Consider the following 16878-nt stretch of genomic DNA (forward strand, 5'->3'; position numbering starts at 1 on the left):
CTACACAAATGAATTCTGTTGCTGCTGCTGCTGCTGCTGTTAAGTCACTTCAGTCGTGTCCGACTCTGTGCAACTCCATAGGTGGCAGCCCACCAGGCTCCCCCGTCCCTGGGATTCTCCAGGCAAGAACACTGGAGTCGGTTGCCGTTTCCTTCTCTAGTGCATGAAAGTGAAAAGTGAAAGTGAAGTCGCTCAGTCGTGTCCGACTCTTCACGACCCCATGGACTGCAGCCTACCAGGCTCCTCCGTCCAATGGCAACCTACTCCAGTGCTCTTGCCTGGAGAATCCTATGGATGGAAGTGAGTTCTAGCCAATCTTTAAAGGAGAATTAATACCTTCTCAAATCTTCCCAAAAACTGAAGAGGAGGGAACACTTCCAGACTCCTTTCATAAAACTAGCATTACTATTGGAGAAGGCAATGGCACCTCACTCCAGTACTCTTGCCTGGAAAATCCCATGGATGGAGGAGCCTGGTAGGCTGCAGTCCACGGGATCGCTAAGAGTCAGACATGACTGAGCGACTTCTTTCACTTTTCACTTTCATGCATTGGAGAAGGAAATGGCAACCCACTCCAGGGTTCTTGCATAGAGAATCCCAGGGAAGGGGGAGCCTGATGGGCTGCCGCCAATGGGGTTGCACAGAGTCAGACACGACTGAAGCGACTTAGCAGCAGCAGCAGCAGCAGCAGCATTACTATCGGAAAAGGCAATGGCCCCCCACCCCAGTACTCTTGCCTGGAAAATCCCATGGATGGAGGAACCTGGTAGGCTGCAGTCCATGGGGTCGCTAAGAGTTGGACATGACTGAGTGACTTCACTTTCACTTTTCACTTTCATGCATTGGAGAAGGAAACGGCAACCCACTCCAGTGTTCTTGCCTGGAGAATCCCAGGGACGGGGAAGCCTGAAGGGCTGCCGTCTGTGGGGTTGCACAGAGTCGGACACGACTGAGGTGACTTAGCAGCAGCAGCAATAGCAGCATTACTATAATTCCAACCAGATAAGGACACTCCAAAAAGGAAATAACTTACCAATATCACTGAAGAATATCGATGCAAAAATTCATAATATTCAGTTCAGTTCAGCTCATCAAACTTAATTCAACGATACACTAGAAAATCATTTGTATCAGGGATGCAGGGATGGTTCAACATCCATAAATCAATCAACCTGCTATGCCATATTAACAGAATGAAGGATGAGAATCATATGATCATCTCAGTAGATGCAGAGAAAGCATTTGGCAAAATTCAGTATCTAGTCATGATAAAAACTCTGAACAAACTGGGTACAAAGGGAACATACTGCAATGTAATAAATGTCATATATGACAATTTCACAGCTGGCTTCATACTTAACAGTGAAAAGCCAAATGCTTTCTAAGATCATTAACAAGACAAGGATGCCTACTCTTGCCACTTTTGTTCAGCATAATACTGAAAATTATAGCCAGAGGATGGCAAGAAAATGCAATAAAATGCATCTACATGGGAAAGAAAGAAGTAAAATTGTTCCTATTTATAGATAACTTATTTTTTTATTTATTTTTTATTTATTTATTTTTTGAATTTTAAAATCTTTAATTCTTACATGTGTTCCCAAACATGCCCCCCCTCCCACCTCCCTCCCCACAACATCTCTCTGGGTCATCCCCATGCACCAGCCCCAAGCATGCTGCATCCTGCGTCAGACATGGACTGGCGATTCAATTCTTACATGATAGTATACATGTTAGAATTCCCATTCTCCCAAATCATCCCACCCTCTCCCTCTCCCTCTGAATCCAAAAGTCCGTTATACACATCTGTGTCTTTTTTCCTGTCTTGCATACAGGGTCGTCATTGCCATCTTCCTAAATTCCATATATACGTGTTAGTATACTGTATTGGTGTTTTTCTTTCTGGCTTACTTCACTCTGTATAATTGGCTCCAGTTTCATCCATCTCATCAGAACTGATTCAAATGAATTCTTTTTAACGGCTGAGTAATACTCCATTGTGTATATGTACCACAGCTTTCTTATCCATTCATCTGCTGATGGACATCTAGGTTGTTTCCATGTCCTGGCTATTATAAACAGTGCTGCGATGAACATTGGGGTACATGTGTCTCTTTCAATTCTGGTTTCCTCGGTGTGTATGCCCAGCAGGGGGATTGCTGGGTCATAAGGTAGTTCTATTTGCAATTTTTTAAGGAATCTCCACACTGTTCTCCATAGTGGCTGTACTAGTTTGCATTCCCACCAACAGTGTAGGAGGGTTCCCTTTTCTCCACACCCTCTCCAGCATTTATTGCTTGCAGATTATAGAAAATCCTAAAGACTCTAACAAAAAACTATTGAACTAGTAAATAAATCTACTGAAGTTCAAGATACAAACATCAGTGTACAAAAATCAGTTATGATTTTACAGTCTAAGAATGAGCTATCAGAGAAAGAAATTAAGAAAACAATTTACAGTTGCATCAAAAACAATAAAATCCTAGGAATAAATTTAAGAAAGCAAAACTTGTACACAAAAAACCATTGACATTGATGAAAAAAATTGAAAAAAAACACAAAGGCAAAGGTCTTCCATGCTTATACATTGAAAGAATTAAGGTTGTTAAAATGTCCATGTTGTCCAATGCAATCTTCAGATTCCGTGCAATCCCTGTCAAGATTCCAGTGGCATTTTTTTCATAGAAACACACAAATCTTAAAATTTGTGTGGACCTGCAAAAGACAAAGATAGACAAAGCAATCTTGAGAAAGAATGAAGCTGGTGTCACCACGTTTCCTGACTTCAAATTATATTGTCAGCTATAGTAATCCAAACAATATGGTATTGGCATAAAAATGGACATATAGATCAGTGGAACAGAATGGAGAACGCAGATATAACCTACACGTGTATGGGCGATGAAGACAAAAGTATCAAGAATATACAATGGAGAAAGGATAGTCTCTTACTTAAAACTGGTAAAATCCACTTATAAAAGAATGAAACTAGATCACTATTGTACTTTGTACACAAAAATCAACTCAAAACCTCAAAAAAAAAAAAAAAAACACCTCCTGGAAGAAAAGTATAAGGAGTAAGCTCCTTGATATTGGTCTTAACAGATTTTTTGGGTCTGATATCAAAAGCAAAGGCAGCAAATGCAAAAAGTAAATAAGAGGGACTACACCAAACTAAAATGCTTCACCACAGCAGTGAAAACCATAAACAAAATAAAAAGGCAATTTATAGAATGGGAAAAAATATTTACAAATCATAGATAGGATAAGGGGTTAATATCCAAATTATATAAAGAACTCTTACAACTCAATAGCAAAATACCCATAAACAATCTGATTTAAAAATTAAGCAGAGAAACTGAACAAATATTTTTCCAAAGAAGACATACAAATGGCCAATAGGTACATGAAAATGATAGCTTTCGGTTAATGGTGTCAGATTCATGATCTCTGAAGAAGATGATTTAACTTCAGGACCAGGGACCGGGCTTGATCACTCAAGAGCTTTTGTATAGCAGAGTTATATTAAAGTGAAAAGGGACAGGGGAAGCTTCTGACACAAACATCAGAAGCGGGCTGGAGAGTGCCCCCCTTGCTAGTTTTAGCAAGCTGTTTTATGTCTGTTAGAAAGCTATGAATCAGATAAGAGAGACACCTCAAGGCTGACGGAGTTTCACCAGGCCCCTCTCCCACAGTATGCATTTTTGAGATTGAATGGCACAAGGTATGTCATCTCCCAACCATAAAATAATTGATGTGAATACTGGTTTGTTGAACTATTATCAGCCAAAAGTTAGTTTTAGGTGAAACTATTTTGAAGAAAGGCAAATTCCAAAGCAAATACATAGTTTCATTAACATAGCTTAAGAAAAACATTTCCCTAAGGAAAATGCAATGGTTCCTCAAGGTTTGAGACAAGTTAGGTTCAGGTGGAACCACTTGTCTTGGCAACACAGAATTCTCCAAGAAAAAATGCAACACTTATAGTTTGTTTCCTCTTGCAGCTTAAGGGAGAGAGAAAAAATGTCTGACACTTGCAGCCTATTTCCTCCATTTGGAGACCCCTGGCCTTCCTGCCTGTTACCCTCTCAGAAAGATGCACAATATCATTAGTCATCAGGGAAATCCATATCAAAACCACAGTGAGATACACCTCACACCTGTTAGAATGGCCCATAAAAAGTAAGCACGAAGTACTGGCAAGAATGTGGAGAGAAGGGCACCCTTGTGCCCTCTGTGCTCTACTTGTTCATGCATCCACCAATGGATACTTGATTTGCCTCTACATTTTAGCTGTTGTTAATAACGCTGCTATGAGCAAGAGTGTGCAGATTTCTTTTCAAGACCTTGCTGTCAGTCCTACAGCCTGTTTTTGTTTACTTTCTATTACTTTAAGTTTATTAAGATAGTTTATTGACTCTTTCTTGGCATTAAGTTTCTTTCCCCTTCTTTCCTTTTATCACACTATTCCTTACTCCACCCTCCCATCCTTGCTCCACTCCCCAAGCCCTCCAGTAGGATACTGCCCCTCTGTGTTGTGGCCCTGATGCCAGCATGTAACTTGTGCCTCCGTCTCTGGCCAACTGTCCAAGTAGATGTGTGCTTAGTTCTGTAGATCACTTAACTTTGGGAGTGGCCTTTTTCTGTGCAGGGCCAGATGGTGAACATTTTAGGCTTTGTGGGCCTTGTGGCCTCTGTTGCAGCTGCTTGCCTCTGCCATCACGGTAGAAAGTAGCCACAGAGCTGACTAACTGTGTGGATGTGGTTGTGATCAAGTAAGATGTTATTTAGAAAAACAGGTGAAGGGCTGCCTTGGGCCTTCAGCCATAGTCTGTTGACTCCTGACTTAAGTCAAAGAGCTTCTGTATGCTTTTTGTTTAATCTTGGCTCAAAAGGTAGCAAGCTGAAGTTACTGCAGCCCAGGAAGAGAGGAGAAAGCGTGTCCCTCCGATTTTCTGTTAGACACTCTCTTTTGTAAAAGTACTGTTTAATTTGTACTCTGGTGTAATACTAAGAGTGGAATAAAGGATGAGTTGGCCTCTGGTGCAGGATTGTCCCTGCCCCTTTCTTTCATGCATGGCCTCTTGCCGTAGGCCCCCCCATTGTCTCAGGCTGACTCCAGGCTCTCTCTTTCTTCTTGGAGCTTCCCACTCCTCTGGTTTCCACCTCTCTGTGCAGCTATTTGGAGCCCCTCAATTTAATATCCAGTTCTGTATTATAGTGGGGCTTCCCAGGTGGCTCAGAGGTTAAAGCGTCTGCCTGCAATGCTAGAGATCTGGGTTTGACCCCTGTGTCTCGAAGATCCCCTGGAGAAGGAAATGGCAACCCACTCCAGTATTCTTGCCTGGAGAATGCCATGGACAGAGGAGCCTGGTAGGCTACAGTCCACGGGGTCACAAAGAGTTGGACATGACTGAGCGACATCACTTTCACTTTCCATATTACAGTATCCCGTGTGGTTTCTTCATATATGTTGCTTATTTTTCTCAACTACACTGCTGGGTTTCCTTGGGGACCAGGGACACAAAGTGCTATAAGGGGAAGATGGAAGTTTTGACCTCTCCATGGCTTTACCTCTTGTTAGCTTTGTGGCTTTAGGTTAAATGCTGATCATTTCTGTGGCTTGGTTTCCTTATCTGTGAAATGATTATTGGAAATAATCCTGTATATATCTGGGTCTTGTGTGTCCTCCCTATAAGATGTTCCTATTCTCTGAGTGCCTTTGGCATGGACAGTAGCAAATTGACAATGACCAATCCCATGATTTAGAAAAAGCCCAGGTTTCCCAAGCACTATTACCAGCTTTAGAAAGTGAAGCAGAACTAAAGAGGCTCTTGATGAAGGTGAAAGAGAAGAGTGAAAAAGCTGGCTTAAAACTGAACATTCAAAAAATAAGATCAGGGAGGGGCCATGGGTAAACCTATGGCTGTTTCATGTTGATGTTTGGTAGAAACCAATGCAATACCATAAAGCAATTATCCTTCAGATTAATTAAAAGAAACAAAAGACAAAAAATAAGATCATGGCATCCAGTCCCATCACTTCTTGGCAAACAGAAGGGGAAATAGTGGAAGCAGTGACAGATTTTATTTTCTTGGGCTCCAAAATCACTGAGGAAGGTAACCGCAGCCATGAAATTAAAAGATGTTTGCTCCGTGAAAGGAAAGCTGTGATAAACCTAGACAGCGTATTAAAAAGCAGAGACGTTAAAAATAAAAAAAATAATAAAAAGCAGAGACGTTACTTGGCCAACAAAGATCTGTATAGTCAAAGCTATAGTTTTTCCAGTGATCATGTGCGGATGTGAGAGTTGGACCATAAAGCAGGCTGAGTGCCGAAGAATGGATGCTTCAAATTGTGGTGCTGGAGAAGGCTCTTGAGAGTCCCTTGGACTGCAAGGAGATCAAAACAGTCAATCCTAAAGGAAATCAACCCTGAATATTTATTGGAAGGACTGATGCTGAAGCTGAAGCTCCAATAGTTTGGGCACCTGATGCAAAGAGCCAGCTCACTGGAAAAGACCCTGATGCTGGGAAGGATTGAAGGCAAAAGGAAAGGTGGGCGGCAGAGGATGAGATGGTTAGATAACATCACTGCCTCAGTGGACATGAATTTGAGCCAACTCCAGGAAATAGTGAAGGACAGGAAGCCTGGCATGTTGCAGTCCATGGGGCTGCAAAGAGTTAGACACAACTTAGCCACTGAAAAACTACAAATTACCAGCCTTAAAATTATAGATGTTTTATGAGGAATGTTTTTTCTTGCATTAAAGAAGTAATGTGATCACATTTTAAAAGTAATCACCCAGGTTCTTTCTATTATAATTCAATTTCTGTTAGCATTTTGATTTTTTTCTTATTTGTACACTTTCTCAATTTAATTCATTTTAATATAAGTGTTTTGATCGTAAATTGCTTATAATTATTTTAACAACTTTCATATCCTACTTAACATAGTGTTTTTAGACTGTTTACTTTTAAAAATATGGAAGCAATATTTTAATTTTTGGTCAATCATAAAACTTATTTTTCTATCCTGTATATTTCATATCTACTGAAATAATATCATGGTATGACTTACGAGTATCATTATATATTGGCTGTGCATGGAATTGGTATGAAAATTCTGTTTGCATTGAAATAGGAACTTCAATAAATTCCTAATCCTTCTACACTTAAAAACTAATTTAAAAATAAAATGTGACTATAAAGAAAAGGTAGCTTTAGTAACACCTGCACTGAGAAGAAACAGGTCAGATAGTTTGATTTAATCATTTCTTATTTTAAAATTGAAGGTCCATTTTAGCTTCTTATCTTCTGAAAGAAAAGCTCAACATCTTGGGCAAGTTGGGGTGTCTGCTAAGCTGTGCGGGTTCTGTCGTGCTGATTATCCATTCCCCGAAATCTGAGAGTGTGACTACTCAGGCTGAGTTGGAGGAGAAGCTGACCAATCCAGGTAACTCAGGCCTCACTGCCAGAGAGCTTGTTTCCTCCGCTGTGGCCCTCCCCAGGGGAGCTGTACCCTCTGCCCTGCCCTGCGGTGTGATCTGTCCTCCAGGCCCTTGGTTACTCTTTGCTCACCACTGTCCACAGCTGTCCCCTGGGGCTGCCCTGCTGACCTGGCCCCTTTGCTGCCTCTGAGGACTGGACCTTGTACATTGCCTCCCTATCCATAGCACAACAGGTGTCAATTCTGCGGGTCTCCCACATGTTGTTTCCCTTAGGACACCATGTGTCCAGGCCTCGGTTCCTCCTGTTGTGAAGCTCTCTGAGAGCCAAGGCCTGATTTAATTCATCCTTAGAGTCCCTATAGAGCTCTGTATGTGTTTTTTGTTTGTTCTTTGGTATATATTTTTTACCTAGTTTCTCTTTCATTCCTTTTTTGATAACTGCAATCACCACCCTCCCACCCCCCAGCCCCATCCCCATGAGACTCAAAAGACGAAACTCCTGCACATTCAATGTTAGTTGCTCAGTCATGTTCTACTCTTTGTGACTCCACGGACTGTAGCCCATGAAGCTTCTCTGTTCATGGGATTCTCCAGGCAAGATTACTGGAGGAGGTAGCCATTCCTTCTCCAGTGGGTCTTCCCAACCCAGGGATTGAACCAGGTCTCCTGCATTGCAGACAGATTCTTTACCATCTGAACCACCAGGGAAATCTGCTACCCATTCAGGCTCAGCTGCTTTTTCTGATTTTTTCACAAACACAGCCCATGCTTTTGCAGTACTTTATAATACTTTTGTGCACACTGCGCTCTCTGCCCTTCACTACCTCGTCCCCTGTTTATAGGTCAGGCTCCCAGACAGCTTTCAGCTGTAGTATCTTCCTGAATCCTCTCTTGCAGCAGACCTCCAAGGTCCTTTTCTTTACCCTTGGGGAAGAGGGGACTCCCACCACCTGTTTGCTGGTACAGATGTCCAGGCTGTACCCAGCCCTCTCAGGCCCAGTGCCTAGCACCCACTTTACAATCTGGGAATGAAATTCATGGCAAATACAACTTCCATGTACATATAAATAGTAGTCAACATAATGCCCTCAGAATAATACTTTGGAATAAAATAGAATGTTCAAGTATAGCCACAGGAATAGATACATTAGAGCCAGCAGGCCCTACAGCATATGTGGCGTTGCTGACAATCTGGCAGGTGCAAAACAGATGATGTGGAGGTGTTGTCTTATTGACTCACTTGGGATTTTGCCATCATTGATGGGATCTTCTTTTATTATTTTTCTTTGGCTGGACCACACAGCTTGCAGGATCTCAGTTCCCTGACCTGGGGTTAAACCCTGACTCTGTCGGTGAAAGCCTGGAATCCTAATTACCTGGCCACAAGGGAACTCCCAGCAGTGGGATCTTCTGAAATGGAAAATAACTCCAGAAGTACTGAAAAATTCAATATATATTAAATGCTTGCCAAATTACTTTGTTTTATACATAAAACAGGTTCTAGGCTCTGATTACTATAAACATTTTTCAGTTAGTTACCTGTCCAAGGTGACATTCAGAAGTTGTGAGGAGAATCTGATGATTTTTTGTTGTGTGAAATTCTGTACACACCTGAGGACCTGTGGCCTCTGCGTGCAGCCCTCAGTCCCTGCCACAGCCAGAGACACCCCCACGGTTTTCCCTCATGTTCTTTAAGACCCCATATGACTCTCTTTCCCTGCCCTCCCCCAGCAGGAGTACTCTGCCTAGGGTTTGTTGAATTGACCATCTTGTGGACTAGCTTAAAAAAAATTCTTGAGACTTCCCAGGCAGTGCAGTGGCTGGGACTCCATGCTTCCACTGCAGGCGGCATGGGTCTGATCCCTGCTGGGGATAGTTCAGCGTGCCATGCTGTGTGTGCAAAAAAAGAGAAAAAAATCTCATAGTGTATACGTTGACTTTTAATGTTATAAAATATTACTAATAGAAGACTTATTTATTGACTTGTAATATGTAGGAGCTATGAATTTTTTAATGGTGAAAATAGTGATGGGAAAACATTTTTGTGGAATGAGCTCAGTGGGTGCGGTTAAGCACACCTGGAGCAGTAGAGTGTCCTGGTGATAGGGGCAGGGGCAGGTGGTGGGGCGTATGATGGGGGCTGCTCTGCTAGCCCCCCAGTCACTGTGTGCCCCCTCTTTTCCAGTGTTTGTGGGCTATCTGTGCATCGTGCTGCTCATGCTGCTGCTGCTCATCTTCTGGATCGCACCGGCCCACGGGCCCACCAACATCATGGTCTACATCAGCATCTGCTCCTTGCTGGGGAGTTTCACCGTGCCTTCCACCAAGGGCATTGGGCTGGCTGCCCAAGACATCTTCCACAACAACCCATCTAGTCAGCGGGCCCTCTGCCTGTGCCTGGTGCTCCTGGCCGTGCTTGGCTGCAGTATCATCGTCCAGTTCAGGTACATCAACAAGGCCCTCGAGTGCTTCGACTCCTCTGTGTTTGGGGCCATCTACTACGTGGTGTTCACCACACTGGTCTTGCTGGCCTCAGCCATCCTCTTCCGGGAGTGGAGCAACGTGGGTCTGGTGGACTTCTTGGGCATGGCCTGTGGGTTCACCACTGTCTCCGTTGGAATTGTCCTTATACAGGTGTTCAAAGAGTTCAACTTCAACCTGGGGGAGATGAATAAATCTAATGTGAAAACGGACTAGGATGTCACAAGGAATTGTATGGCTTGAGGAACAGAAAGAAGATATGGTTTCTGGTCCTAATTTGATGTGACGTAGAAGAGTAAATTTACACAAGTAAATTGCTTGTGTTGCAGTTCCTTATCTATGATGAATAGGCTGGTGGAGAATGAGGATGCATTGCTTAGCACAGGACTGTGGACTCAGCCTTCTGTTCTCTGAAGTTGCTCAAAGGTTGCCTGAGTGTCATCTCTCTCTGATGAGAGGAATCTTATGTTCATTGCCATTAACCTGGAAGCTTTGATGAATACTCTTTGCTTTTAAAACACTATCATTATTTAAATAGAACGGGCCTATTCTGGTTAGTGTTTGCAGGGGAACAGATATTCTTATTTAGAAGCTTACTTTGGAAATGGGAGAAGGTGTTGTCTTGAAGTCTGACTCTACAGTAAATGTGTCTTTAGTCTTGTTATTTTGCATTAAGCATGTCTAACATTCAGGTGTTCCATCCAAATCAGAGGTATATACATTTAATTGTTTTTAATCCTCTAATGTGTTGACTCTCCTACCCCTGACTCCTAGACATTTTAATTGGAAACAGAGAGAGAAGAGTGAATGGATACCATATACTGTTCCATTTGCAGGATGATTTTCAGTAGCTCAAATCAATTTCAGTGCCTTTATCACTTGAACTATTCACTTAATTTGACTATTACTGTGTGTATGTTCTCTTAGATTAGAATAATGCAGCTTCCATGATTATACTTTAGTATTTCACTATTCAAACTATAAATGTTCAAAGCAGTTATAAATTATAGTATATTATTTATTGGAAGAGAATCAAGATGAAGGACACATTAGAGGAAGTTGACCCTTTCAGCATGTTATAATCCAATGAAAGACAATTGACTAAGTAGCATGAGGTATTTTATTTGTATTCAGTCTAACATAACTGGGATCCAGTATTAAATTTACCCATGTTCTCATTGAGCAAGCATTGTGTCCACTAAGAAGAAATTATTTAGGCTGTTAAGTGAGATAGTAACTGTTCAGTGGCACATATGAGTTCAGGAACAAGTTAAAGGACACAATTAAGCCTAATTTTTTTTTTTTTTTTTGCTACAAATTGGAACACACATAGTTTTAGAAAGAATTTCTAGCAAAAATGAAAACAGTTTAACCATCTCCCTGTTGTTTGAGATGACAAAGCACTCTGTAGTCCCTGACCCAATCCCTCATTAAACTTCTGAAATGCAAAATAGCCATTAATTAGCCCTGGGATTTCTTTGGAGGGAATGATGCTGAAGCTGAAACTCCAGTACTTTGGCCACCTCATGCAAAGAGTTGACTCACTGGAAAAGACCCTGATGCTGGGAGGGATTGGGGGCAGGAGGAGAAGGGGACGACAGAGGGTGAGATGGCTGGATGGCATCACTGACTCGATGGACGTGAGTCTGAGTGAACTCCGGGAGTTGGTGATGGACAGGGAGGCCTGGCGTGCTGCGATTCATGGGGTCGCAAAGAGTTGGACACGACTGAGCGACTGAACTGAACCGAACTGAACTGATCCCAGCATTTGGATCAAAAGAGGTCATTTGCCTGTCTATAGTAACCTTCCATGTGTATGAAATAGTAACAAACCACAGAGTGATGCAGATACTCATCAAGATATCTATATACTTCATCTGCAGTATTGTTCCCCCCATCCCACCCTGCGAGACATGTGGGATTTCCCTACCAGGGATTGAAATGGTCCCCATGCAGTGGAAGTGCAGTCTTAACCACTGGACCACCAGGAGAGTCCTCAGGGCACTGTTTTGTCTAAATGGCTTAGGAAACTAAGCCAAGTTGAAAGATGGGATTGAGTAAAGTGATGGGATTGACTTGGTGAAGTAGAACGTGGAATTTAATAATACCCAGTTAAAATTACTAAGGAATGTCAATAGAAAAAAATGTATTTTTTTTTTAGATAAAAAGAACATTTCTAAAGACCTAAGGGATAGTTCCCTAAAGTGTTGAATAAAGAGGCTAAATAAAACAACGATAGAGCAAAAAACACCCTTATGAATTAAAAGTACATTGGATGATCATGAGTTGTCAGTGAGCTGTGAACTAACAGCAGCAAGATTATTTTAAAATTTTTCTAAATCTTATAGTAACTGATAGTTAATAAATGCTCAGAAATCCATTAGTCTTTTTATCAACTCTTGAAGGTTTATTTTTTATCATCAATATTTTTAGGAATACAGGCCTTAATTTATTGAACTGAATTTTCTAAAAATGTAGGTGTATAAGTATACTTTTGAGCATAAAAATAGTTTCCTAGGTAAGGAGTTGAGATATTCAAAAAATACATGTGGCTATACAAGTATCATAAGAAAGTTCATGGAAATTACCATTTTCTTTTGGTTGCAGTTTACATGTGAAGCTTAGTTTATTTAATTCAGTCTATTGATGTTCCTGATTGCAGTTAAATCTGTGGTTATTCCATAGATACTTAAAGGTGATATTTTCTGGATTATCTTCCTATGATTTTTTTTTTTTAGTAAAGTAAAAACTCCAAGTATAAACAACTTGTCGTCTCTTGAAGGTGATAAGCCCCAGAACAGTTAGACTCTTCCAAATTTATATCTGTTTAGCAGATTACTTTGGTAGGATGCACAGCTTTTCTTCCAGTGGAATGCAATTCATATCATCCATTGTATTCCAAGTGTGACTGTAGCCTGGAAGTAATTGACATGACCAGCAGTCTAACAGCCTACTTTTCAAGTCTGACATAGAGCATATAACTTCTGACTTACAGTATTTATTTTACAAATCTGTGTTTTTATAATTTATTTGGAATTTAAAAAAAATAAAAGCTTTAAAGAGAAAGGCCCAGAATGTGGATAGGTCTTACAGTGATCTTTCCAAAAGTAAACATTATTATGCTATTCTCTGGGTTTTATCTTTGATAAAACTAAGGAAAAAATTGTTCACTTGTTTTCAAGCCTCCTGTAAAATCATATGTTTGTGATCAAAACTTGCACATTTACCTGGATAGATACCTAAATAGGCCATGTCTCTCCTCTCATACTTGGACAACGCCTTGCTTTCTCCTCTGAATCTTTGCATTTAAAAAGATTGCTTCCTGTTCTGCTCAGTGGTCAAGTGTAGGGTCTATTAAGGATTCTAACCCAAACCCAGCACTGAGATCACCATGAGTATTTTGCTGTTCTATAGGACTGCTCCACCTCTGCAGAGAAGAATCCACAGAGGAAGGGCAGTCTCCCTGCTGCCACTTGGGGAGCAAGAACTCCCCACAGGTGGGTCTTCAGGAGGTATCATCACTCAGATGTTATTATGGTCTTTTCACATTAGAAAGTTAGTGAAATACACTTTGCTGCTCTTGGTTCAGCAATAAGAAATATTCTTTCAAGTCCTACTTTTCAAGCCAATTTGTTATCTGCAGTTTTATTTCCAGAAGTTGATTCTAGGTGTAGTCAATAGATTGGTCTTGGGGTTTTTCTTTGGGTTTCTCATCTGATAGAGGAAAGTACTACTGAAGTAGGCAGTCACCTCTCATCTTCCTTCTTCATTGACCTCTCAGCTCTTTGTAAATACTGTGCTCACTTCTAGAGGCCAGTTCCTAAACATCTGTAAAGTGCTTGAGATACACTGTCTGTGGGTGTGGATGAGTCCACGGAGACTGAGGTGTTTGTGGTCACGTGCTACTGTCGGGCTGCCTAATTCTTTTCAGGAGATGATACCTCTCTTTTCTGAGCTTCTCAACTAACCCAGAAGAGCAATCTGCAGAGCTCTGCCCATCTCTCTTCTTTGATGCCTACTTGATCCTGACTTAGAATTCCTGGGACTGAGTAGCAACCTGCAAAGAGAGGAAGCTTTAGTTTAGATCTGTTCATGACTGACCAGTCGGCTCCAGTGGTCTGATGAAGTTGTCCTTACTGTGTCTGACACCATGGAAATAGTTCACCCATCAAGCAGGAATTGATGGAATCTTGGTGTTCTACCTTCTCAGGGACCAAAAATGTAACATAACTCCTTAGCATTGACCTTCCTCTCAAAGACATGTCTGTGTTATTAATAGTTTTTCATATGTTTTATTCATCATAGCTAGAGGTTTGTTAGTTTGAGTTGGGAAGAGAAAGACCAGCTTACACCAGTCACACCATAAAACAGTTTATCATATAAAATACCTCAGCTTTCTGTATTCCTCACCTCCGCCTCAAAGTTGTACTGGTGATGAATTTTGAGGGTCTGTCCTTTAGCTTATAAGTGAGTTTTCACATCTGGCCAGATTCTTATACCTCCATCATATACTTGAATAGATTAAGAAATATAGGAATGGGAACAAGAATTTGGCCCAATTTCACAACTCATTTATTTTCATACATATTTCTCACATGCTGTTAAATGCAACAAAAGAATTATATTTTAAAAAAGTGTAACTTTGTTACATCAAAAAATACTGTCTAGTGAAAAGCTGATACTCAGTACAACAATGATCATGCAAATAAACATCTATTTCAAATGTACCCAATATGATAAAAAGCATAGTCTAGGCCCCACAGCATGAGCCGGGAGGATTTATTTGTTCTTTTCTCTATTTTCCTCTGAATTGTGCAACTGTAGGTGAGTCACTTAACCTTTCTGTGCCTCAGTTTCTCTACCTCTAAAGGGTGGGATGGGTCTCCATATCTGTGTAAGAGCGCTTGCCTGTTTAGCATATGCTGGTCACCTCAGACCAGAGCGCATGTACAGGACTCCTTGGGAGTGATGGACTGGGCATCCTGTCTGCTCAGGACCATGCAACTTCGAGCACTGAGTAAGCAAAGGAAGCACTGGGTGTCAAGCTTGCATGATTCAATGAAGCTTTAATTTTCCTTTATTTTTTTGTTTTAAAAAGAAGGGTTTTATATATTCTGTTGTAAAATATGGAAACTAAACAAGGACTTTAAAGAGCTGCACTGAGAGATCACATTCTGATGGTGTGATGAGCTTCTTTGACATTCCACAAAGGTGTACGTTCTGCAAAAGAATCAGTGACCTGTAAAGCAGATGAATTCTGTTGTGTTGACTTTGTAATGGGTGATACTGAACTTCCTGCTTCCGAGCGGCTCAATCCTAACCGTGAACTACCTGACACCAGGTGCATGTCAGGAACTCCCAGACCACTAGTGCCAAGGGTCACACTGAAAAGCGCAGAATCTCTTTATTTGTCAGACCATAATAATTTGCCCCCAACCCCAACCTCATGTCAGTGTTTTTACACTTTGGAAAAATTTAAGAGTACTGTTTTTCAGTAGAATTCCTGAGTGTTTTTGCCTCTTTAAATAACTTTCTTGTAAAATGGAATATAATTGTGAAAGAGGAATAAAACTAGATAAAAAATGTAAAATGTTGGTTGGTTGCATAAAATTTTTTTCATGTAAATGTATCAGGAGAGCTTCCAATTAGCACACACACATATTTGTCAATGACTAATACTTGCTTATATTGTGCTTTATAGAAGTAGTCATAGCATGTTGTAATTGCCTTATGTAAATAAAAGGCTATTTATTAAGTTTTCCAATAATATTTATTAATATGTATGTGTTTTAAAATAAAATAACTTATTTCTAGCTGAACACTTGTTGCTTTTTTGCCCTTTACATGAGAAGTTTGTGTGGTCTCAGGTTCCATATCCTCTTAATTTCTCAATCAGATGCTTCCCATTTTCCTTATAGAAACAAATAGCCCAGGTCTCCATCAGGATGTAGAAAATGTCCACTCATGCATATCTTAGGATGCAAATCTATGATGTGTGAAGGAGTTCACTACCCAGTGACTATCTTCTGATACAATGAAATGATGTATTAAAGAAAACTATTTGTACTTTAATATGTTAATGTCTTTTACATGTTTTTGAGGTATATAACATATTTTAAATACATTGAAAATTAGAGAATCATAACACATTTTAATACTCTGTCATCAAAAATCTTGTCACTAATCTTTATTAGTGTCCTAAAGTAATTGTATTGAATGAAAAAAAATATTTGAGCAAAATACTTTTCCTTTGGCTCTATCCAAAAAGATTTACTCACATTTTGATCATAATATATCTGTACAGAAATCAGGAAAAAACATTTTAAGAAACCACCAAATGGATAACCCTTTCTACATAGGTTTTTGGAATAAAATGTATAAGTGCCAGATTCTTCAAAAACTTGCCCGGGTTGGTTACTATTACAAAACTGTTAGTTGTAACTGGTAGCCAAGTATACTACTATTGAACCTAAGCTCTATATCTGATTCTGAGGAGTATAGAAAATCAGACGTGCTCCCCAGTTTCCACTTCCTCTGTTGATTTATATCCCTGTCAGTTGACCTTTAGACATCACATGCCAGCATCTTTGATGTAATATTAATCACACCATATTTTTAACCTCATATCATAGGTAGTTTCAAAAAGACTTTTTGTTTTGGAAAGCTGAGGCACAGTCAAGAAATAGAGAAATAAACAGATACCTGTATCTATATTAGCAGTTCAAAGAAAAAAGGTATTAATTCCAGCTGAAGAAATTTGTAAGTGTGGGGTTTGGAATTGTGCCATGGCAAGCAGGATAGGAGAGATGCCAATCCAGTAACAAACACAACAGATCCATGTAGAATAACTGAGATAACGGGCTGGAAGGTGGAGGAAGTTCAAATTAAGTTGTCTGTTCATAAAATGGAATCATTTTGGGTGAGGATGTCGGGAGGGTCTCAGTGTT

General features: G+C 40.4%; 1 protein-coding gene across 1 annotated transcript in view; it reads left to right on the forward strand.

Moving 5' to 3' along the window:
* NIPA1 (NIPA magnesium transporter 1) overlaps positions 1–15750 on the forward strand; it is a 56067-nt gene extending 40317 nt beyond the window's left edge. The window contains exons 4-5 of the mRNA XM_027964652.3: positions 7295–7455; positions 9636–15750. Coding sequence (XP_027820453.1) covers positions 7295–7455; positions 9636–10147 — 673 coding nt within the window. The 3' untranslated portion in view covers positions 10148–15750. The remainder of the gene's footprint in view (positions 1–7294; positions 7456–9635) is intronic.
* The last annotated feature ends 1128 nt before the right edge of the window (positions 15751–16878 follow it).

This window comes from Ovis aries, chromosome 2 (genome assembly GCF_016772045.2).
Source record: "Ovis aries strain OAR_USU_Benz2616 breed Rambouillet chromosome 2, ARS-UI_Ramb_v3.0, whole genome shotgun sequence".
Classification (NCBI taxonomy): domain Eukaryota; kingdom Metazoa; phylum Chordata; class Mammalia; order Artiodactyla; family Bovidae; genus Ovis; species Ovis aries.